General features: G+C 40.5%; 1 protein-coding gene across 7 annotated transcripts in view; it reads left to right on the plus strand.

Annotated features, from left to right (window-relative positions):
• The window catches only part of MYRIP (myosin VIIA and Rab interacting protein), a 243,297-nt gene that overhangs the window by 192,028 nt on the left and 25,606 nt on the right, over positions 1–25,663 (plus strand). For all 7 annotated transcript variants that reach the window (XR_011329424.1, XR_011329423.1, XM_069810697.1 and 4 more), the window contains 3 exons: positions 12,005–12,182; positions 16,420–17,069; positions 24,320–24,559. Coding sequence is in view for 5 of the 7 variants with exons in the window: in XM_069810697.1 (XP_069666798.1) it covers positions 12,005–12,182; positions 16,420–17,069; positions 24,320–24,559 (1,068 nt within the window). In the remaining 2 variants the exon portion in view is untranslated. The remainder of the gene's footprint in view (positions 1–12,004; positions 12,183–16,419; positions 17,070–24,319; positions 24,560–25,663) is intronic.

Genomic DNA, 25,663 nt, shown 5'->3' on the forward strand with positions numbered 1-25,663 from the left:
GCTTGTGCAACGTAAGAGCCAGGAGAGAGAGAGTTAATTTTGTGTCTGACTCAGCTGAGTTTGCTTTCTAGAGTTTAAGGACAGGACCTAGGGGAACATGATGTTCAACTCCTCAGTTATTACATCAGAAGCCTGGTTTTGTTCTGCATTTGGAGGGTTAAGCTTGAACTCAACACATTTTGAAATTCTGTTCTGAAGTAACAAGTTTGAGTCCCAATTTTTTTGCTAGAGGGGGGCTCATTGGTTTGAGAAATAGTAGACTTTGTGGAAAATACTGGAGTAGCAGAAACATCACGCTGAGGTGAGAAAAGCCGCAACAAACAGCTTCAAAACTTCTGCAGCCATCGGTCAGTACTAAAGATCCAAATGTGTACAGTGCTTTATAAGGACTTTCTACCTCTTTACAGGGTCTTTCACCGCATTTACCACCATTTGGTCCAGTTGTCTTCCCACAGTGCATTAAGGAACACAAATTAATTTGGCCATCTGGGCTGGATTCTCTCATCCCTCTCATAAATTCAGTTTCTGCCTTTTGCTTTGCTAGGGTTGTTTTATTGTTTTCCTTTGTCCTTTCAAGTGCACGTGTGTTTATTTTCACTTTGCTTTGAATAGAGGAGAATTTTCTTAGTGTAACCAGACAGCCTTGGAAAGGTAGCATAGCTCCAGTTGCTCCCATAGCTAATACAGTTGCAGTTATGTTAGCCTATTAGGCTAGCAGAAATAAAGTCATAGAAGGCCCCTGTAACAGAGGGTCTGCTGGAAAGCATGCTGAAAGGCAATTTGTGCAGAGCAAACATAGAGCAGTTACAGCCTGCTTGATTCTCACCAACAGCAGTGGAGGAAGCCAAATTCCTTTTCCTGAGCTTGCTTTCCATTCAACTTTGCTTTCATTCAGCTACAAATGGTAAGCATGTATCTGTCAGCAGATTTGCAGGACTAAACTGCATCAGTTTCTCCTCTGTGTATCATTTGAGAAAGTTACCTTTTCTGCCAAAAGAATTGCAGTATTTTTTTTCTTTTCAAAACAAAACTTAGCTTCTACAGAAACTGGCAGAGAGGCCCTATGGCCATATGCCTTTTCCAGGTAAAGCTCCTTACTCCCTCCCAGGCAGATTTTGGAACTCTTCAGTCCAAGCCCGTAACAGCAAATCTTCATGGACTCAACTGCAATAAGGGAAGTTTTCTTATTTCCTAACTGATGACGTTATGTTGACCAAAAAAACCCCCAAACTTTTGATTTCTGTATACATCCTACCATTGAGCTGTGTGCGTTGGCTTAGTTTAAGTAGAGATCTGCCTATAGCGATAAAAACTCTTTTGTTTTAGTACATGCCACAGCTAACAAGGGGGGTCTTGAAGATGATTTATTAGGTCAGGTGTTCCTAGTGTAACCAAGGTTTTTGTAGACAGACTATGTGGCCACAACAACCCTAAGGGAAGCAAAAATAAAATGTGCATTTTTTTCTATCAAAGCTACCCAAGTTGACTATTACTGCGTTAGAGTTATGTACATGAACCTGTTTCCCAATAAGGATTATTTAAATAGAGCTTTCTCTGTTTAAGATTTTCTTTGTTTTGTTACCTGGCAAACAAATTAGTACTTGAAGCAAGCAAAAGCAGGATAGAGTAAATAACAGGGAAGAAGAAACATAATTAATGGAAAGACAGACATGCAGAGGAAAGGGTGGTACGAACAGCAAATCTTAAGGCAGTTAGGATTTCATAATTTAAAACTGGAAATTTATCTTAAAGCAAATATTTTTATTTGTGTTCTGTGTAGAAGATAATACATGTGGTTTCACGAGCACAATACAGCTAGTAACATAAATTACTTCGGGCAGTTGCATACTATAACACTGGCCTTTAGAAACCCGTGTATATTATTGCATTACATTTTATTACCAAAGTAACTTGCTTACAGTGTGGGGAAGAGCTGCAATAATCCCAGATATAACTGTGTGGTTATACCTACCAAGCAATTTTTCTTTTAATGGCAGCTGTTTGCAGCTCATCCATATCAGCCAGAAACTTCCAGTGGGCTCTGGAATTCCTGCATTATCTCCCTACTCATCCAAAATCACTTGCTTTGAAATCATCATTAAATAAGTTAAACTGCCTCTTTGTAGCATGAGGTAAATGCTGTATGCAGAGAACCTGAGCTGTGTAAGCTGGGAACACCACAGTGCCAAGAGATGAACTGCATGAGACCTGCTTGACTGGAGCAAAATCTATTGATCTTCATATAAAGGAACACACACACATGGTATCTCCCTGAAAGATATTATTGATTGTTTAACTGCAGTACTGTGGTGTGGTAGTAGCTATAGATACTATTTTTTCCTTTTTTTCCTCTTAAATTTCTTTGGGATCCCTTGCCCATGCTAAAAATAGTGATACGAGGCTGAATATTTTATTTCTCTATCTCATAAAAAGAGATGGATGGCACCATCTGTTTCTCATTACCAGTAAGCAAAGGCTGTACAAAGTTGGGATAGGAGGAGCTTAGAGCAATGGGTGGATGTTTCTCTGCTCTCTCAGTCCATTTCCCCCCCATACATCACTGCCAGTGAAAGCAAACAACCAGCTGGCATATTGTATCCCATTTAAATATCGATGAAGGGCAGGTATCCTGGTGTGTTCTAAGTGCTGTATTAGCAGTCTTTATTTTACAGCTAAAAGATTGCTTATATAAACAGAAGCTCATCCATAATTTATAGTATATAAAACAGCTAGGGATATAGGGGAAAGGAGGATTTCATTAAATACACATTATGATGCACCTCGAGGGAAGCAGAAATTTACTGGTTAAGTTAATTATAAGGTCCACAGTGTACCGACAGTTGTTTATTATTTTTTTTTTTCTTTGATTTGTTTTAAATAGAAGGAAGGTTCCACAAGCCTGAGGTCCAACACTCCTTTGGAAATCCCTGGAGGTTTTGCAGGTGCTCTATACCTTTGTAGGTTTGTCTGAAGTAAATATTTGAAGAAAACCTTTTTGAGGAGGAATCCTGTTTAGCAGTCATACGTCACAGTGGGAGAGCTGTTTCAGATGTGGGAGGCATAACACTAGGAAGTTGATACCAGCTGACCTCAGTTCCTACCTGTCAATGACTCTATCAGAAACATCATATTTATGTCTAATTAATAAATGTGTCATGTCATAGGGAAGATGGAGCTTTTAGCTTTTATACATGAGCTGGGATCAGAAGGTTGCACAGAGTGTGTTGCTGGGATCTACTTCCAATGAGGCAGGTGTGCATTTATCCAGAAGGCCATCAGCTGGATCCTGATGGGTTATTTACTGTCCTGTTTCCTTCCAGAAGCAGCCAACTGCAGCACTGTCTTCTCTGCACAGAATGGGAAAGAACAGTACATTTTGAGATGGAAAAGCGCTTGGTACTTTAGAAAATAATGGGTCTTTTTTTAATTAATATTTATTATAAGATGATCCAACTTTAAGTATTTTCCAGGTGACAAATCTTACTCTCATCTGGTCACTTTGGAGGTGTAACGTTGTAGTCTCACTGCAAAAGTGATCTGGATTTCAGATCAAGATGGCCCTGTCCATTGTAATCTGCCTGATTTCCCTCTTTCCACTGCAGCAGCAGGATAAGACACAACTGCTTTTGCAATTCTGACTCAGCAGTTAATACCACTTTTGAAGGCTTCAGGTGGCTAAATAATCAGCGCAAGGCTAAACATGACAGCATTGTCCTTTTAAAGTTGTTTGTATAGTTTGAGTTTGTTTGAGATGTATCTCTAGCAGAAGATTACTGATTCTTTGTTTCATAGTACTATTCCTACACTTGACAAACATCCAAGACGACAGTTTTGCATGCTAGGTATATGATCAAGCCCATGCAGGCCTAAATTCACTGAATTGCACTTACTGCCAGCAAACCAAGATAGGTTTTAAGGCATGAAAGGGAGTAGGAGAGAGGACAGAGAAGGGTGGTCATTCTATAATGTTATTTTCCAAATAATTTAGGTCCTATGCTGTTCTTCCAGCTTTATTTTGTTTTAAAAATGCTATCCTAATACACTGCTGGCTATCACAAAGCTTTAAGGTCTAACTTAAAACCTGTGATGCTCAGAGCTAGGCTGCCTGACAAATCTTACTTGATTTTTAGATGAAATCAGGGTGTATATTGTCACAGCAAGAAGCAAATAAACACAGAACACTTAAGGCTTCCTCTGTCAAGTGGGTGTTTGAGTAGGAGATAAAGTGATTCTCTCTGAAGGGTGAGTGCTCTGCTGAGCACAACTTTGTAGATGAGGGTCACAACAGGACGTGAAAGGTTGAGCAGGGCACTGAGCAACCTAGAAATTAATGAAAAAGGAATAATCATGTTCAGTAAAGAGTATTCTCTTGGAAAAAAAAAGTGAATTTATGTGTAAGGCTGCCATTAGACTTGAGATGAAAATGCCAGCTCATCTCCTTCCCTTACCCTTTTATACACAAGCACTCTCCCAGTGGGGTATGCTAGTAGCCACTTAGAATCTTACTGTCCTATACCAGAACCAGGGATCTGCCCTTTGCAGTTGCTCAGTTTTCTCGACTGTAAGTAATATGGTTATACTGTCATCACAGGATACTGAGTTCTCAGTATCTTCAAATTAAAGTTGTTACACAACTATGAAGCGTCTCCCCTGTTTGGTTTTTCTTGGGTTTTTTTAAAGAGATGTAATAGAATATTCCAAGTCTGGGAGGAGGGAAGAAGAATGGGCCATGGGGAAACGTGAGAAACAGTAACAGCTAAACAAACAAGCGCGCCTGTAAAGGCACTGCTTAGATTACAGTTGCATTGGTACATCTACCCTCTATTCCTGTCAAAGCACTTAACAATTGATTTACCACAAACTTCTATACACTTGTTCACATAAATCCATTACATTGATTGAACTATGCTATTTTATGCTCGTAGCACTATCCTAAATTGTTAGCCCCATAAGTACAATAAAAGGACATTTATACTCATATTCTGGAACCAATATTTAAATATCCCTTATTACTAGCTTATGAATTCCTTGCAACCAAAGCAATAGCATTTTCACATGTGGGGCCTGGTTATTATTGGGGGGGGGGCAGGGAGGTCCCTCAAACACTATGGATTATACTTCTGTGTGGTGATGCATAGAGCTACTTGCATGCTCAGCAGCAATGGGTTTGTTGGGGAATAGCCTCCTGCCTCTCTCCCTTGCAGCCTATCTCTGGATCTTCAAGGTCAGCTAATCCAAACTGAATCAAAATAAATGCAAACCCAGATGTGGTTCTACATATTATTACACAGCCGTGTGATTTATATTGCTGATGGACCCATTCCTGATGAACTGAGCATTGTTTTTGTACTCCTTTGAAAGGAACAATGCTTTTAAGGGGATCGGCTGCCTGAGAGGCCAGTAGAAGGATGGCAGACCATCCAGTGCAGTCAGGCTATATCTGTGAACAACTAGTGGACAACAACCCAGCTTGGGCAGACCCTGGAAGGACAGATGCTCTAAGGCTTTTGCAGGAGAGGGAGCAGTCATCTTTGCTTTCTCCCAGCCTGCTATTCAAGGATTTGCCCTGATGGCTGGGATATCCTAACCAGGGTTTAGGTCAGGGCATGAAGAAGGGAGTTTCTTTCAATTGAGTGTGAAAATTTCCCATTCATTTGCCTGTCCTTGCCCTTTTTCAGAAGCCATAGGATTGTTAACAGATCCTTTGCCACATACAAGATTAACTAAGGAACAGATGCTTCAAACCCTTGGTATTTCACTCACACTGCTAAATGTCTGGACTGCATAAATTTGAGCAGAGTGAAAATCACTTCCAGGGATAAATAGGCTGTGGCAGAGTGGCACCATTTGCCAGCTCATACCGTCTCCTTCCTGGTGGGGCAGTTTACTTACCAAAAGATGCATTAGCTGTTGGTCCTTAGGGATTGCCACTGTATTTGCTCGGGCAGGTGGGACCTGCTGGTTTTGTCTGTGCGCTGATTGTATTCATAGAGGACAGTTGAGAAGTGGGTGAGGGGTTTTGCTTCACCGCTAGCAGGCATAGCCATAGAATTTGCAGGTGAGGAGAGTGGAAGAATAAGGTTGCATTTAAGTCATCTGTGTTTGTGCTGTCAATTCTAGGCTGCTTCCCTGGATAAACAAGGTAGTCCTGGAAGCCCAAATTAACAGCTGCCCTGCAGGTCAGAGCTTGCACAGCACAGGACTCTGCTGCCCAGATCCAGAGGTCCCTTCCCTGCCCTCCGCCCCAGTGTTGGGGTCCCAGTGCCTGCAAGGGCTCCTACCGTGGTGACCCCACAGCTGCCTTACCCATGTGGCACCTGGGGTTCTCAGTCCCTCCTGATGCTGGGAGAGTCCTTGGTCCACTCTAACTAAGTGCAGAATAAATTACAGTTTTACTAGCTAAACCAGACTGAAGAAATAGGGTGAAATAGGAGGGAAGTGAGGAGAAAAACATGCGTGATCCAGACTATCCTTTGTAGAGTTCACTCAGTTGCTGTTGGGATCTATTTGGAAGCCACTTTGGCTTCTCTTTAGAAGAAAGAGGAATTACCCATACTCTTTCATCTTTTGAGGAAGAATGTAGAGCAAACTGTTTATATTGTCTCTCTAAACAGTATGCATACATGTAGGAGAGTTATTCAAGGTAAAGAATCCATAGATTATCAACATTAGACTCAATATTCACAAGTGTGTTTTGTAAAAAGTTGTAACCAAAATCAAGAACGTGTTTTGGTTTTATGTATTCAGTGTTCAGAAGCATGAACTTGTAAATTGTTATAGACAGAAGATTGAATATTTATATTTATTAAGTAATAGGAGACATTTTATGTGATTACTTTTTATTCACTCCTTCCTTCTTTAATATTCAGATACCACATTGTCTTTTTCTCTTTTTTTTTTTTTTTGAAGGGCAGCAATGAAACAGGACCGTACATGCAAAAATAATTCCTTTTAGTGCTAGCCCAGTACAAGATGAAGGCTGAGTTCTCTCTGTGCAGACATTATAACTATGCAGCAGAAGTCCCCTGAAGAGGGATTAAAAGAAGAGAATAATAATGTGTCTGGAATTTCTTTTTGAAACAAACATCTCACAGCAGATGCCAGTAGGCAGGATTTGGTGGGGAACTCATCTAACCAAAGTGTTTGGAAATGCCTGTAAATGCTGTAACTATATTTTGCAAGTTGTCCTGTACTGCACAGCAATCCAGTATGCAGCACGTGCCTCCGAGTGTGTGCAGTGAACATAGCAAATGACCTGTTGGGTTGCAATGCCATCTGCTGATGTACTAATTTATTGCAGAAACTAACAGTTGCAGTACCTTAGTGTCTGACTGCAAACATACAGGGCAGCCTTGTAATTCATCACAAATCAATACACCTAAAATAGCACCTGACTGACAGGTGGTTTTTTGCTGAGAAACCAGAACTTCTGGTTAGAAAAAGTGCCGGTAGCTTTAGATGGGAGGGAAGGATCTTCTTGACCTCTCATGTCTTTATAAATCAGGACCAAAGCTCCTACATTCCTGCCTCCTTCAGGAAATCATATATAGGCAACTGTATTATTTGGATACTTTTGGAAAATAGACTGGATTGGTTCTTCTGCCCTGAGATCTTGTTGCTGTCCAAGTTTGTAGGCAATTGATAAAGATTCAGAGCCACAACCCCTCCATTTGGTTGGTAAATATCCCTTGTTCCAATGCGAACTGATCCAAGAGCCTATCGGGGTAGCTGGCCTTACCTCCAGGGCTTCCCTCTATCCATGCCCAGGGAAACTACATGGAGCACCAGCCCCCAAGTAGGCTTCTCAATCCTGTTCCCTTATGTTCAGTGTTTTGCTTCCTATGCAAATGTCCACAAGGGAAAAACGTCCCCTGTGGATCTACATATGGGCTGTTACCTCTGTGACAAAGGGAGGCACAAACACAGCACAGTAAGGTGTACTTCTGCTGCCTGCCACAGGTAAGTGTGTCAGTGAAGTCAGCAGCATAGGCAGGCATGTATGTAGGTTTGTAGCCCATGCTGAAGCCCATGCTATAGCTTAGGGCTGTTAGTGGTGCCAGCTGAGTTGAAGTTGATGCAAATGTGCCAACCAAGATTAAAGCTTTTGCTGTGTAACCTCACACCACATAACTAACTTTCTAGTTTGCTCTGAATTGCAAAAGCAACAAAAGGAGGTCTTGAGTCGTTTGCTTTTCAGATAGAATCATCAGTCAGGCCGGTAGTTGATTGGAGATAAACTTGTGGATAAACATTTGCTTTTGTCCTCTGAAAAAAATGGCCAGTTTATGCCAATGTAGACTGATTAGTTCTCATGCCAGGTTATGCTTCTGTCCTATTCCTACACCAGGCTTGGCTATTGACACTCCTTTTTTGTATTGTTATTGGTGTTACCAGAGAATTGAACTGCTATCAGGGATGAATATTTACACTTTCTTTCCACCCATACTTGTCTGAGTAAAACACAATTCTACTATCTGTCTTTCCATCCCTATCTAAGACTAACTTTCAGAACAAGAAATAACCTAATCCTCTACTTTTATTTATTCTTCTTAATTGGAGCTTATTAGAACGCTGTCACTTGATCATTTAAATCTCTCCAGATACAAGAACTACAGAAAACTACAGAAGTAGTATCAAAGAGTGCTAATTCAGTAGCCTCTTCAAGTAGCATCATTTCATCCTTTTTCAGGATCTGAATGCAGGGGTGCAGCTAAGCTATTTTAGCTTGGCATTACTTTTCTGTCCTTAAGCCTTCTGTGACATTGAACTATCTTCAGTGAGAAGAGGTGGTACTTCTAGCAGAGCAGTCCAAGACAGGTTTTATCAGAAATTCACATAAAGTGTAGAAGAAGGATGAGGCTGGCCTCGAGCCAAGCTTTGGAGGCACCAAAAGCTTTTTCCCTTGCTGCATTTGGAGGGATTTTCCTGGGAATTAGCGGTAGTTCCTGCATGATACCAATTTCCTGCTCTCCACAGAGAGTTGGCAGAAACTGTTGAGAGCAGTTTCCCTCTGACCTGACTTGAATGAAGGTTTCAGCACACAATTTAAAAGAATCAGCTTATTTTAGATAAGCTTGTTTGGAAAAGCTTATCTGAGATCCCAGGCTGCTATACCACATGGGACTGTGTCTACTTTCTTTTCTGTGCTTGCTTGTTTTTCAGTGCTTTTTGTCCATCAGGTCCTTCATGCTCATCTTCTCCTTTTTTAAGTCCTTCAAACTGTTCTGTATCTTCTAGTCCTTCTGAAAGATATGTCTGCCCTATAGTGTAAATACACCTGAGCTAGCTTTAAATTGCTCAGGCAGTGCTGGTAGCAGTGTTGCTGCAGAAGCACGGGTCTGAGGGCAGGATTGCTGAGCTCCTTCAGTGGGTTTCGCAGCCCATGCCAAGTTCTGCGTTGTCAAGGCTAAGCTGCTGGCAGGTCTCAGGTTGGTTGGGAGCTAAGTGCAGACACTGCCATCACTGTGCTGAAGCCTTTACTGTGATGTTTATGAAACAGTGAGTAGAGAGGTGGGAAGCTGCCATTTAAGTGAAACACTGGAAAAATTGCCAAACCTACAGATTTTACATAAAAAGAAAAAGCATGTTACCTTATTATCTGAGCCCAGGTTATCATTAAACAGACTACTTACGTTTTTCCTGATTTTTTTTTAATTCTCTTTACGATTCACTTCTTTAAGTAATAAGGGAAAATAGATACTAGTGCTTAAACTGTAGGATATTCCTTCTTCTGGGTTCTTCAGAATCTCTTATCTCTCTGTGTTTGCCATATACATGGAAAAAGAATGTGCCCCAAGGGAATATTTTTGATACTGTGAAAATAGTGAGAGCCACAACTACTTGCTGCTTTCAGTACATAACAACTTTAACACTAAGATATCAGAGGATAGAGCAGATATGAACTGTACCTAGTTTATTGTAAGAAGGGGAAGTTCGGTAGTTCTTGCTTTACAATGAAGTGAAGTGAGCCACAGCACAGTTAAAACTTGTCAGTTCAGGCTGCAAATTTGTGGCCGAGTTCTTTATATTGTCCATATATCCTGGTGGGATGAAATCAAAGTTAATGAGCAAATTCCTATAGCAAAACAATTTATGTACCTGTCTGTACTGTGTTAAATTATTAATACTTTTACAGGGTTAAGGAGGATTCAGATGATCTTGATCAGTTGAAGGTCTAGTTTGAGGTTTGAAACAGCATAAATATACACTTGAATATAGCTGGTTTGTGAAAGTGAAAGTGACTTACCTGAAAGATTCCCTATTATAAATTTATACAATACTGTGAGCTTATTGTTGGTAGTTCACATCACTGAATTTGAAAGGAAACACTCCAATGCATCACATTAGGACCTGTGTCTTTGCATGGACAGGATTAACCAAGTTATGCAGTCACTGCAGTTAGAGAAAATATTTAATTCTAGGGCAATAATTCTGGCTTTTCCTCCAGAGTTCAGAAGCTAAACTAAACCCTGGTGCTTAGTTGTGTTTCTTTTTACAAAATCTGTTACAAAATCACACTGCTGAGCCAAGGATACAGGAAGATTTGCAGTTAATTAAATCTTCTGGCAGGGTACACAGGTCCCACACAGGAGCATTTCAGATCGGAGGAGGTACAGCCAGAAAAGTGGTGTAAGTGTTGCTTTCAAGCCAGCAGGACTCCCAGCAGTGCTTATGCTGTCCGGGGAATTGAAGGAACTTGAAAATAGCTGAAAGTCAAGTTATCCTTTTCCTCATCTGCACCAGTGCAAAGCAGAGCTCTGATGCAGGCAAAGACTGGCCCTTTTGAGATTAATAGTTTTAGTTAATTGTTTGTAATTTGAACATCAGTAAAAATGTACCAAGATTTGAGAGTGCCAACTTGGCCTGCTTAAAGAAGCTGAGCCACTTGAAAGCATACTTCTTGATGAAAGCCTGGCATATACAGGCAGTCTTTTACTGACACTGTTATGAAGGCCAAGACAGAGGTTTTGAGTGGTAAAAAGTTATGGGGAAAAAGCTAATTGTCGTTTGAAAAAGCGATCTCTTGCCATTCAAGCTGCCTAAGCACATCTTGTCACCAAAAGCAAAGTTTATTAATTAAAAAAAAAAAAAAATTGTGCTGCAGCAAAATAGTGTCAGCCAGATGTTAAAACTTGACTCGAGCTGCTGTAGCCTTGTTTCTAGAATTATGTATGTGATTTGATATGTAAGAGTTAGTTCTCCTGAGATTAGCAGGACACTGCCTGCTTTCACAGTTTTTTAAAACTGGCCAAATTTAAATGTGACTTCTGTAACTGACCCCAGTGCCTAAGTCAGAACTGAAATGTCTGATTTATTTATGTAGATCCAAAGGAAAGCGCCTTCCCCTCAGTAGTAGTCAGGGCTTATTAACAATCACAACAGTATTTTACCTAATTTTGACTTGAAATGTGACCCTCCTTGAAACAAATAGGTGTGTAACCGTAGGCGTTGTTGACGTCATTAGCAAGGTTGCATAAAACTGCCCAGCATATTGTGTGAATGTATGCCCTAGCAAACAAAAGAATTCTGTACTAAAATCAGTTGAGTTGCACATCTGTTTCTGGGGAACAGGCTGTTTGTTTGCTTTTATTTTATTTTATAATTTTTAATTTCTGCAAATAGTTACACCAGATAGCCTGTTGAGCCAACAACAGATCATCACATCTCACCATAATGGGATCTCTTTCTGGCTAGCTTGAGTCGAAGCAGTTAGATATCAGTCCTTACCAAGCACATTCCTGACAACTTCACCTTAATTATTTCTTTCCATCTGGTCTGTAGTAGTATAAACAATTTCCTGCCTCCTTGCATAGCATCAGAAATGCACCTAAATAAGCAATCTAGTGCTGAAACAGTTCTTTTGAACACATTCAGTTCCATTTCTGGATGCTAGCAGATCCCCCACTTCCATGGGTAACGGAATACTCACAGTAATTACGGTAAAGAGTTTGATAATTAAGTATTTCTACTTTTAAATTATGCTCTTTGATTTTTATTCCCACAGAGGTCCCAGTCTGCATTCTCCCTGGCTAGTGAAGATGTGCCCAGTAAAGGACTAGACCCTGCATCATCTGTGACTGAAGCTCTTTGGAGGCAGCAAAAAGGGCAATTCAGGAAACAGAAGGAACGCAAGCTCTCTGCGTTACCCAGCTGGAAAAGTGTGGACAGGCTAAATGAAACAAGTAAATATTTCTAGTACGAATATTATTCTTTTTTTGGTTCTCACTCACATGTGGAGTAAATACGACTTAAAGCAAGGACCTTCTCCGGGAAATTTCTGCTGACCTTTGTGGTTGCAGGGGTCACATGTAAAAATGTCTATTTGGTGATGCTGAGTGTCATGATTTCATTGGGCTGTGTCTTTGCTTATCTTACCTTTTTTTTTTTTTTTTTTTTCCCCCAAGAAAAGATTCAAAATTTGGGCCTTTGGAGAATTGATTTTGGACTGTTGGGAAACATTAGGCATCTAATTTGAATATGTTTCAGAGCTTCTAAGACACAAGAGCCCAAGGGCCCTGCTTTGTCACCTGGTTATCTGTCCTCCGGCTGAAGGAGTTTGCAGCTGCCCATAGTATCCCTTCTGTCGCACAAGTTAACTGTTCATGAGGTTATGTGGTGAACCAAACAGTGAAATAATTCACATTTATGATTCCCTCTTGCACCTTTGTTTTCAACCCCGATGAACTCACCAATGCAGTGTTCTGTGCAGCCCTACTAACGGCTGCTTCCACACAAGTTTGAGGAAGCTGTATGAGTAGGAACTTCATAGTCTAACAGTTTCCCTAGATCTGTCATCTGTCTCCGTGCATTAGGTATGGATGTGCATATGGAAGATAGAAGGTGAGCAGCTTCTTAAGTCAGCCCCATCCCTGAATCAGCACCCTGGGATAGAATGCAATTCCCTGCTTACTCTAAGATGACATAAGTACAGGCTGTCATTGAAGAAGGTGGTTCCTGCTTTTTTGGTGTGGGGGGGTCCCATTTCCACTGCTTCTCTGGTTCTGGCTGTAGTGTTCATGAGGCCACAAGAGTGTCACACCAGGCAACTGCTGCACAGAAGAGTTGGTTAGTTTTCACCCCCACAGTTGCACAAGGGAGGGCTGAACTGCTCACTGCAGCAGCAGCCCTTGGCTCCAGTTGACGGGGGAACAGTAAAGCTAACCTATCTGCTGCTGTTGTCCTCCCACAGAGTCTGCTTGTTCCTGCTGCTTCTCCACTAATAGCTGCAGAGCCCATCTGACCCCTGTAGCAAATTAGTTCATGAAGCTAAACAAGCAGAAAACTTCTCTTTTGTGGGGTGAGTTTACTGGTGCTGCAACTCCCACAGCTGGCTCACTAGGCACTGGCAAGCAGAAGCAGCCAAAATATGTGTTTAGGTGTAGCAGGAACCAAGGATGGGGGCTGCCCATCAATTCAATTTGTTAATCTGTAATACCAGTTGATAACCTGGGAGACTGAAAATTAGACAGTGTCAATATCCCTCCTCCCCCCAAAAAGAAAGTGACAGTAAAGTAGTACTAAAATCTGACTTAACTAAGTATGCATTATTTTGTGAACCGTTCATTCAACCCCCTGTCAGAAATGATGTTCTCCTGGGCATTTTAGTGGAAGGTCTATTTTCAGTAAAGCAGTTAATTGGGTGCTTAAATTTAAGAACCCACTTCAATCCCATTGAATTCGACTGTTGAACAATTTAGTACTTAACAATTGCTTAACCATAACAGAGTGACAAATTGACCAGTTTCCTTTCAGGTGCTGTACTCAGAGGATTTGTTCTGCTTCTTTCATCTAAGAACCACATTTGTGATGAAATTGTGGTGTCTATTGAGCTTATAATAAATAGCTGATCGTGCTAATATGTGTAAATATGATCTCACCTATACAGTAGTAAGCAGCTCTGTATTAGGACACAGAAAATGAAAGAAGTCTCAACCAAGAGTTTGGAGTGGTAACATCAGTGGGCTTTTTACTCATGTAGCCAGAAAGCAGTTCACAGTTCATTTTAATTACAGTTTGCACTGGTTTAAAAGACGACTGAAGAGCCAAATCATGAATTTGTGCTTTTTCCCCCTTTACCAATAGTTTCACAATGAGACTTCTTAAATCTATTTTCATTTTCATGTGCATAAATTATAGCATATACCCAAAGAATTTTGTGCAAAATCCATTCTTTCAAGTATAAGTGACTTTGTTTTGGAAAATCGAGATAGGAGCACTTGACATTACTTGAAGCTGGGATGAAACTGAGTCAGCTTTCTGAATATAAAATTCTCAGTGGCTTTCCTTTCCACCCTGCTTACCCTCTAAGATGTAATCAACTACTATCCTGTCCTTTCTTCAGTTAACTACGGATGTTTGACCAATTCTCATCTGTTGTTGCTAAACAAAATAAGGGGATATAGTTTGGTAGAGAAAAAAAGTATGTGGCTGTCCACTGCATTACCTTTGTGTAATGTGCCGAAGCTGAATTCAGTTCCTGTTAGAGATTTATATCTTGCAGAGCTGTTTGCTTGTTTGAAGGAATAATGTTTTTAAGGAAAGGTCTTCTTTCTCTCATGAGAATCCTTTACTTAGATTAGTGGGCATAATTGGAAAAAGTGAACAAGCAGAAGTTCCCTGTGCTTGATAGCTTGTATTCTTTTTTTCTCCAAAATCAGCTGTTACAACAGTCATTTGTTCTCTCTATAAACCTGACTTTAGTTATATCCTCAGCTGGTCACTGCTACAAGAAAATTATTACTATTTTGATTTCTTTTTAAGCAGGAGTAAGAATGACTTCAGTGATGTATTTTCTCAAGTTCTCTGAATTGGCATGAAATTTAGGAAGTGAAAACAAACCAAAAGGACTCAAATGAGTAACAAATACAAAACCTATTCTAAATCTTGCATAGCTGCTAAGTTTAATTGCCATTTAATTATTGTTTCCTTTTTGTAGGCTTGTTTTGTTGGTGGTAGTGCACCACAAACTTCTTTTTTTTTTTTTTTTTAAACAAAGCACACCTTCTTACTGCATACTTAGGTTCTTTATGAACAATTCCAGGGGAAAAGTCAAATTCTTGAGCTCTAAGTATTTCTAATCCTGTAATGCAAGATGCTTGAGTATCATCTACAACACGATCCAGATTTTAATTTGTCCATTTTTAAATAGTGATGTTCTGTTTACAGTTTTAGAAAACTAATAGTTTATAATAAGTATTTCTACAGTTTTCTGGAAATGGCGAATTTGAACCCATGGAAGGAATCCGTAAGGCTGAAAAGCTCATTCAGTAGGCTGAGATTACTGTGTAAATCCATAGCATTATATATTTATTCAACTGCTGTGGGAGGTAGAGTCATCACACATTCACATTTCCCATGAAGGGACTTTCCAAGTTTGACTGGAAGTGGAATCTAAATGTAGAAGAAGTGCAACTCTCTGAGTTACACAGCACTTTTTGACCATATTGGGGGGGGGGGGGGGGGGGCGGGTCTGTCTGAATTGTAAAACATACTCTGAAAAAGTGCAAGAATGTAAGAGCAGCAGTGCTGGGTCAGACAAAAAGCTCATTTAGTCTAGGATACAACAACAGCAGCAACAGTAACCATAAGCAAAAGCCTAGGTTAGATTAGGAGAAAGCAAGTATTTTTCATGCTGCCTCTGAGTGGGCTCTGACTCTCCAGAACTTTCAGCTTAATGACTATCACAGCTAGAAGTGTTTTTCTGTATTTAGTAAACCTCAGTGGATTTCTTTTCCATGTCCATAGCCATCTCTGTTTTATCCGAGATTAATTTCTAGCATCCATAACACCCTTAGGCAAGAAGTTCCACAGGTCTGGTACCCATTGCATCCCACTTCTTTCTTTGGTTTGTTTCAAACCTTTGATTTCTCTAGTTTCACTTGATGTCCTCTAGTAGTTAGGTTGGAAGAGATTCCCCTATCTCTTTTAGCATGTATCCTCTCAGTCTTGTCTCCTCCAGATGGCAGAGCTCTGCCTTACTTAATCATTCCTTCAATTGAACCTGTTTCAGAACCTGGTGCAACCTTTGTTGTTCTTCTCTGATCCTTTTTCCATCTTTCCTTTTCAAGATGGAGGACCAGAACTGCACACAGAACCGAAGACATTGGCAAAACGCAGGATTTATACATGTGTGTGTACGGATGTTCCCTCACCCTTTCCTAATAATTCTTTTAGAAGAAAGCTTTGGTCCAAGTACTGTCACATTTTAAATAGTCATTACCATGGCTTTAAGTGGTTGCTTCTGATTAAAAGGAGTACAACAGCATGGCTCACAACACGAGAGCTCATGTAGCAGCAGCACTTGCATTTGTTCATTAGTTTTGTTGAACCCTCCAATTTGTGGCCAGTGGATTGTAAACTGGCAAGTAAAATGAGCCTTTCGCACTGTGATCAACAATTGTTCTTGTTTTGTTTTCATAGATCCGCCTTCTGTTTTTCAAAGCACTGATGGAAACTGGGTAGCTTTGCAGAATGTCACTTTGCCTCGTCCTCGAATGCTTGCCAAACCAAAGAGTCAAGTATTCGAAGCTTTGGAGAATGAATCCAGCATTGTGTCTGCCTATGACGAAATGGGCTCAGACAGCGAGGATGACTATGACTGGAACGTGGCCTTGAACAAGCTGCGTCGGAAACCTCGGCAATTACCAGACGGTTTCTATTATACCAATTCCCAGTATGGTACTGAATGGGTTTACGGCAATGATCAGTACCAGGCAGTGACCTCTCCTTCCTCGGGGTTATACACCAATACTGAGACACTGTTCTCCGATTCGGAAACATCTTCAGTAAACTCTTCCCAGGAAGCTAAAGGACCTAGCAAACTTCTCTGGTTACAAAGCAGAACTCAAAGCGATATGCCCAGAATGGAAAAAACACATTTCCACGGAGAACTGGATGTGAATTTCAATCCACAGGCAACCAGCTTGGAGTATTCAGACAGCAGTGACACTGAAGAAGTCCATTATGATTTAGAAAAGAGATCCAGAAGGTGGAGGAAGAACAAAGCAATCTCTGAAGAGTTACATGAAGAAAAAAATCACACAAAAGCCAACAAGATGAATTTAAGTCAGGTAATTGTCTTTGAGCTTACCAAATGCATTCTCAAAAAGAGCTGGGCTAAACTAATTAAGCTATGTGGGCAATAACATGTGAATAGTGAGTGGGAGGTGGAGTGTTCTTGCAAGCTTTATCTTCCTCATGCCTCCTAACTGAGAAGAAACAAAGGTAAAGTGTTACGTATACCATGAACAGGCTTTGCCTCTTTCTCAAATATGCCACTTCCATCTGATCAATGACATTGTTAATGCTGTAAAATACAGTGCTCTTAAAAAAAAAAAAAGGTCAGGATTTGCCAACAGCTAACAAATGTTGACTAATCACCTGTTTTGTTGCTTTGGGTTTTTTTTTTAACTCCTTTGTTCTTAGAATAAGAAATAACTCATATGCCTGGGAATCTTCTGTGTGCTGTTTGCAGTTGTTCTGGTAAGGGATAAAGTTAATGAGCAGCAGAAATTCAGAAAGGCCTTTTTTTGAAATATGGTCCAAGTGATGTCTGCTGTTAGTTGGTCAAGTGATTACGAGTTCTGATGTGTTAGGGTGAGTGTTTGCAAACTACTTCCATTTAAATAATTTGTCAATTGATTAAAAAAAAATGGGAAAAAACTGATCATACAACTTGAAGACAGCAAAGTACTCCTCAAACATTTCTTTTAAACAACAAGTGTGGGATAACCAGAAAGCCAAGAAGTCTTCTCTGGAGTTTGTCCAGGCCTGGGACTGTTATTATGTAAGGGATCTGGTTGTCCCACAGAACCTTTTTAGCAGTACAAGCACACTTCTAACTCTAATTACCCAGCTGGAGGAGGAGAATATTGACCCCTCATCCGGTTCCATTTGCCTCATCCTACTCCTTTTAAATCCTGGAGCTGCATCACGGCTGCAGCAGAGTAATGGTAAGCCTGAAGCAACGAGCTAAGTGCTGTCTTCTCCCTATGCCTCTGACTACAAGCAACCCAATCCAGTCTTTATATCTCTCTCTGTTGTGCTCAAAATGCGAGGCTTGGGATCCTGACCCTCTCTCCCCCTTCATTTTACCCTTTAGGCTAAAAGAGACTGTTCCTGCTCTCCTGCTCCCTCAGCCACAGTGGGGCAGGCAGAGGCACACTGCCTCCAGCTCATGCTACTGTTTTCAAAGCAATGAAATTCTCACTAGGAAGTTTATGTGTGGGGGGAGGGGTTGTTGCATACATTTAATTTGTGTCTGGGCACACACACACACCCTGGTGGCTGATTTGACAGCTGGTGCCCACATTCGGAGATCTCTTACTCCAGCCACCGGTACACAAGCACTGCTGGGAGCAGGAATGGACTGGCAACTACAATTTATAGCAAGGATGTTGCACGGTTGAACAATTCTAGGAAGCAATTAAAATGATCATGAGCGTAAGGAATATGATTTGCAGTATGAAAATAAATTAGACAGATGTCATTTATATTGCTCAGAAAAATGAGATTAAAGGGATGTCAGGGTTTCATATAATCCCCAAAGTAATGTATTGGTCTTGGTAAAATGATGGAGGCTGCAGCAGAGCGAGCCCTGCATGTGAACAGTTTGTACAAAATGATAGTGTAGCTGTGTGAAGAACTGCAGACAGCATAAACTTAAGGAAGCTTCATTGTGGGGTCTTAAACCAGGCACAGATCTTCCATGCTGAGATTACATAGAATTTGCAGAAACCATACAAAATGCTCTTCTAAACCATGTTGCATCTAGACATTAGACGCCGAGCAAGTGATCATATGTAAATTGCAGGGAAGAAATGTACTTTTCCCATACTATACTGCATTGCAATAACAACTTTATTTTACTACATTGTAATAATAAGATGATAATTTCTTAACCATTATGTTTTCATTAGCATTGTAGAACAGGATTTCAGTTTAGAAGTCTAAAAGTTGGCTTTCCTTTTCTAATTTTCAAATAGTGAAGGTTGCTTTCTTGTTTGCTGCTCTCCAAGACTCACAGTGAAATGAAAATGGGCCCTTTCCTCTCTCCCTGCTCCAAGTCTAGAGAATTGTAAGCAGTTACATTCTGGAACAACTGTGGTCATTTCATAACTCACAACTGAATTTCTATTTAAAATTAGGGGTTTTTTAAATCAAGATCCAGTACCTAGATTAGGATAATGCTGTGGCATTTTTTTTTTAAATGTATTTTAGAGTCAACACTGGAATGCTGACTTTGTGAGTGAGAGACTATTCACTGTATAAAGTCTGGAGCAACTTAAAAAGGGAAACCTGAGAATGGATATCAGGATATACTGTATTTGGGGAAGGGGTTTTGCCACTTAATGATAGGTAAAAGAACAACCTGCTTTACTGGATTGCCTGTAGAGATGCTGTAAACACAGTCATGAAGCAAGTACATGAAGCAAAACATGAAAACTGTCCTGATAAAACCAAGGTCCAACTGTAAGAAATTTCTGATAACCTGATTGCTTATGTACCACAGAAGACTTCTACTCCTGTGGGAACTGTCAAATTGTAACTTTTTACAAGAAATTGCCACTCAAACCACCAATCTCTGTCTGCTTTCATTATTAATAATTGATATTATTAGTAATAATAATATTGACATATTGGCTTTCATTATCTTTTTGAGAGGAGATGTTGCTTAGTGTAGCTGCAATTCTTACATTTCTGATGGAAAGTGGAGTGGCTTAATTGCTTCAAGTGAAGGAAGTGCCCTCATTAGGAGTTTCCTTCACTGATCAGGAGACCCCACCTGTTAATTACAGCCCTACTGCCCTGCAGCCAGGTAAGGTGAGCGCTGTCAGACTGCCGGTCCCCACGGGATGGCGCTTGGGATATATTTATTGGAAAGAGCTGCCCTGAAATTACACCCACTCTTGCTGAGAAACTGTCTGCAAACCTCACAATTTATGTCTTCTCCTCCAAATTGTAGTTTCCGATTTTCGGTTTCCTATAGGAATGGAGCTTTCTGTCAAGAGTTTATAGTGTAACATGGATTTGGTTCTGGAGCCTCCAAGCCAGTACTTTGCTTGCTCAGTTGCTTTATTTTGGGGTATTTTTTTGGTTTGCTAGGATTACATTGAGTTATCAGCCATTTGCATGCAAGGATTTTTGGAGAATGTGTATGAGGAGAGGTATATTTCCTAGTTCATTGTCTGCTAAAGGACTTATGCTTGCATAGAAACACTTTATTTTCTTTTAGTGAGACTGGGTTTGTGGCTGTATTAGTCTGCCAGGCCCTCACTGAAGCTCTGTTTTCAGGTAAAGCAGTAGCCCTTTATTCTTGTTTGCAGATGTTCGTATTATACATTGCTGATAGATGCAAATGGGAATTTACACAATTATTTACATGAACACAAAGATTTCGTTAAACTTACCAGATAGAGCCAAAGTCTGAACAGTAAAGAGCAATGAAGTTTAAGATAGTATCTATTAAATAAATAATAATAGTACCTTTCAATGTATTTATTATTTTTTATTGCTGTCCTGGCTTCTAATACATTTTTTTAATTTGAAAATCCATGAAAGAATTATCATCTCCTCACAAATAGTTCACTGCCACCATCTGAAAAGCTCAACAGACAAGCCAAGAAGCCTACCAGTAACAGAAACCACAAGGTGTAGCTTTATAGGATATCATTATCTCTGCATGTAAGCAGGAACTAACAGCTCTTGCAAATGTAAATACTCCACCTGCTCACTGTAAGGAAGTTGGAAAGCAGAATTGTGGATAATGGGCATACCTAAATCCAGCTGTAATAAAATCAATACCCTCAAGGTGAGTCCTCCCCCAAGAAACAATGTGTACTCATAACACAAATTTAGCTAATGTGGAATAAAACCCTAGCAATGCCAAGGCAGCTCATGACTTTCTCCTGTGCTGGCAAATGTAGCAAAAAGCTCTTCAAGTTTCCCAGCCAATGAGTTCAGAAAATTCTTTTATATTTGTTAAAGCAAGAGCTAGAATTGGGAATGGTTTGGTAACAGTGTGACATGTGGCTAAGGTAAGAATTGCAGCTTGCTGCTGCCAAAAAAGGAATACCTCCTTCCTGTCTGCCTTCCTGCCTTCCCTCCGCCTGCCTCCAGCATGGTGCAATATCTCTCCCTTGTCAGCTCTAGCACACACTTAGACCCCTTTGCCAAGCCTACACAACTCATTACAACCAAACAAAGGTCAGGAAGGTGCAGGATGACTCTCTTTCAACAGCACTAGGTTGTTACATTAGCTCCCTTTGTTTCATAAAACTACATCCTCAGTCTTCTATCCTGCTGAAGCTGGGCAACTTAGCAATATTGTCCTGCCATGCCTTCCTCCAAAATACGTGGCAAGTCAGCTGCAGGGCTCTACAGGATTTCACTGAGCTTTGGACAGAGGCAGTAGAGATCAACCTAAAAGGTGCTGCCATGTGTGATCCTAGGAAGACTGGTATTTTTTCAGGATCAAGAGGAGTTGTGATTCTGCTGTTGTCAATATGGATTCTTTAAATTAACTGATGGTACCTTCCAAGGGGGTATATGGGTATTGCTACTGCGATATAGCTGCTAAGCAGTTAAAGCTAAACAGGTCCATGTAAAAAGCCCCCAGAGGAATCATGCATGTCTCCCTGCATGATGAAGTCTGTCAGTACTTCACAGTACAGCAGTAAGGTGGAAATGTGGGCAAACCTGCCCCTCTGGACTGCCAGCCTCCCTCACTGCTCCACTAGATGTTATACACGTATTTGTCAGCTCATTTAAATGAGAATAGCAAACTTTTGTCTTCACAAGCTTGATCTGCTCAAATGTCTGCATAGAATGGGATTTTCTTCTCTTCCTTCCAGACTCAGCTCCAAAGTAAACTGTACTCTTCCTGCCTACACACTGCTAGAGGGAGCCCACACCCCCAGTGCAGAGCTGTCAGAGCTCACAAGCAAGTCTTGTAATCCTAAACCACATGTTTTGGTAGAGGAGAGTAGGTTTTTGGAGGAACCTATTAAATAAATGGAGGTAACTCAAGTAAAGAGGGATTCTAGTAATTAGCTTAGACTAGATACCTAACTGTAAATAGCTCCAGTGTAGTGAGACATATCTCCACTAAATTGTGTTCTCCTAAAATACAAGTGCACAGTTTAGCCATGCTTTCTATCCTGTAAATCCTGTAAATTATGATTGTTTCTCCTCTGGGTACAAATTCATGAACTGATTGATTCAGCAACAACTTTCAGATCTTTTTGTAGTAGCTTAGCGATATGTGAGTATTTTTCATTAGCAGATTGTTGGCTGAGGGTTGTAACAAGTTGTTATATGACATGCAAGATACATCTGAAAAAATATCTCTTCTTACAATTTGAGGAAGCACCATTATGATAAATACAGATTTCTGATTAAAAACGTGAAATTACACCGGTCTTCTATATGTATATAAAAGCATATCATAACATATTCTAAAACTGAAGTGGAAACACACTGATCTGAAATCTTGTTCTTGATCTTATTCAGAACAGCTTCGAAGTTCATTTGGCAGAAAAGGCTTTTTATTCTGCAAAAACTGATTGTTTGGGAAAAGAATAAATTTCAACATGAGCCCATCGTTCCCCTTCTATTGTAGCTAGTCATGTTCTTTCAAATCCTGATTTTCTAAAAGGGCCTTCTACATCTTGAAGGTGAGCTATAACGCAATAATTTAGTTGTGTAACTGATTCACAGATAACTGCAGACAAAAATTGTCCAGAAAGCTGTGAAAGTGCTAGACACTACTGCATGGTTTACTGTATGAGAGATGAGTACTGACATTACGAATATGATGTGTCAATCCATTAAGAGCAGTTTGGCAGGTAGGGTTTGTGAGGGAGCTATCAGAGTTAACGTTTCCTGTGAGAACGGGAGGTAATTGGTCCATCCATAAATCTGCTGCTGTGGCTGCAGAGAGTAGCTGTGCAAAGCAAATCTCCTGTTTATGTATTTCCAAATGAATGGTAGAGAGGACACAGCTTTTAGTCTCTCCAGCAGTGTCTGGTGCTGTCACCGTAGGAGACCGTAAGGCAAATAAGAATAATTTCCCATCTGAGAATTGCTCCAAATCATCCTCTTAGACCCACTGAGATGAGCCTACCACTTCCGGTCCCAGGCTGTGTTCTTCATAGCCTCCTTCTGGGTGGTTTTGTCATGATTATGCTCCGTTTCAAAGAATTCATCACTTTTAAAACCGCCTAATTCCACCTTACTTTATGGACTTGACTGAAGCACTAAACGAAGTGTCTAATGATTCAAAACTTTCTCTTAGCAGTCAGCAGGGAGAGAAGAACATTTCCAGAAGGCAGTTAATGCTCTAGGTGGAGCAGGTTGCTCTGGGAGATGCCTGTGTCTCTCCATGGACTGTAGTGGACATCAGGGGAAATTGGGTCCTAATCAGATAGCACAGATCCAGAAAATGAATTGGTATGTATCTGGATGTTAGTTTTTGGAACAACCATGAGGTATTTTCAGATTTCCTGCAAGGGCTGACAAAAATATCCCCCTTTCCACATCAGTAAATGTTGGGCAGACACCCCGCTAAACAGAGTTGCTAAAAGATTTTGCTTTTCTTCTGTTCAGCTTCCAAAGTAAGAGTCTTGTTGTTTAGTCTGTAACACCCACTGTACTTAACTGAGCCTCTGAGTACTTCCCACCTTTAAGGATCCAAGAGTAAGAAAAGAAGGTGCTCCTAAAGATTGAACTTGTTCCAAGGAGGTTGGCTCTTGGAAAATAATCATCGCTGTAGAGGATCCACCTATGTAAATAATTACTGGGAAAGCTGAAAATCTTAAGCACCATCATGTAATGAAAGAAAGGTTTTTCAAAACTTGTTTCCAGTAATCTTTAAGAAAAACACAGATAATGCTCAAGACCAAGCAGTCAGGGAACTCGAGTGCAGCTTTCAAGTAAAAGCTGGACACAACTGCCAGGTCACAAGTTATTTCATTCCCACACTTTCTTTATCTGCACCATGCCTGAGAGTGATGGCAGTGCAGTGCTGGGAATGGGAAATGCCATTTAGGCATATTTTATTAGTTGCACATGGATACATAGTGATTTTGATAGTTCCGTTTTACATAATATAAAAGTAAGCAGGAATGATAAATGTAATCCAACAAGTGTGGGTTTACTGGCATTCCTCTGTAAAGGCATGGTATTTTTTTATCAGCACACTTAGTGTGCTTTCTTTCTAGCTTCCCTGCAGAGTGATCATACCTATACTTTTCTAGGAAGCTGTTTGGTTTTCTTTCTGTGCCTATACACTAATTGCACCGTTCTTCTAATTTCTTTGTAGGATTTCGATGAGTTATCAGAAACAGATATAAGCAGTGAGGATCAGCGTCATAATATCAAGCCCGACCTTATGGAGGAGGAGCTTAAATCCAGGTTATTTCAGCTTGCTGCTAAAATAAGTGACAAGGAAACATCTTCTGGTGAAGAACAAGATTCAGAACCTAGAACAGAACCTGAGAACCAGAAGGAGAGTTTATCCTCAGAGGAAAATGGCAGAAGTATTCAGGAAGAGCTAAAGAAGGTAAGTGGTCGTTGTAGAGGAGTGGGGACAGTACTGTAAAAGTTAGAATCCAGAAAGAGAAACTTGTGGTTAGAAAATTAAACATAGTTGCTTAAAAAAACCCTGAGGTCCTTTACACTGGGTCTGAGCCTGCAACCCTTGTGCAGTTAAAACTTCAGTTAAGGTGTGTGTTCCTCCCTGTGAGCCTACAGCATCAGTTCAAAGCAGCGAACTTAGCTTGTGTAATAACCTGTTAAGTGACTGATATTAATGGAATTATGTCAGTTTATACTGACTGAGAATCAGCTTACATGTTCTTATTTAAAAATATATCCAGTTTTCCTTTTTTTTTCCTTGCTAACCATCTGGTTTAAGTGGTTTTTTCCATCCTTTTATTCGCTCCTCTCTTTTTAGTATCATGTAGTTCATTCTGATGTCAAAGATCGTTCTTCTTCCTGTCTGTTGGAATATTTTGTGGTTCTTTAAAGATTTCCAACCCTGTTATTCTGTCACCTAATAGGCCTCTGTGAGTAGAAACATATTGTAATGAAACTGAAATCCAGTGTCAGTTCTGATAATGTATGAGATCCTCCGTTTGCACCATTTCACCCTTACAATGAGAGACCCGATTTCAGTGTCACTCCACAGGACTTACCACCTGCTCTCTTCCCTTTCTGCCTCTGAATTTCTCTTCAGATCATGTGGTGTGCTTGAATTTGGTGCTGTAGAAGCCCAGCACTGCCCCTTGCCAGTCAAGCAATCTTATCCCTTAGATCCACTCAGGCTTGTTCTTGCCTGCCGTGTGTCTTGACTCACCTCTTAAAGTCTTGGCTGCACAGCAGCTCAGCTTTGACAGGGGGTGTGGACAGCTTTCTAAAGGAAATCTGTTCATCATTTGAAAGGTGTTCTGTTCAAATTACATAAAGAACTAATACGCTGGAAGGTGAAAGCAGGATCGAGTGACCCAGGTGGACAATAGAGACGCTGTCCAAGTGTGCAGGAATGGTGTCGGCAAACGCAATGCCCACCTGGAGTTGAATCTGGCGAGGGACACGAAGGGAAATAAGAAAGGCTTCTACAGGTATATCAGCAGCAAAAGGCAGATGAGGGAAAGGGGCTCACTAC

Source organism: Haliaeetus albicilla, chromosome 2, assembly GCF_947461875.1.
Source record: "Haliaeetus albicilla chromosome 2, bHalAlb1.1, whole genome shotgun sequence".
Classification (NCBI taxonomy): domain Eukaryota; kingdom Metazoa; phylum Chordata; class Aves; order Accipitriformes; family Accipitridae; genus Haliaeetus; species Haliaeetus albicilla.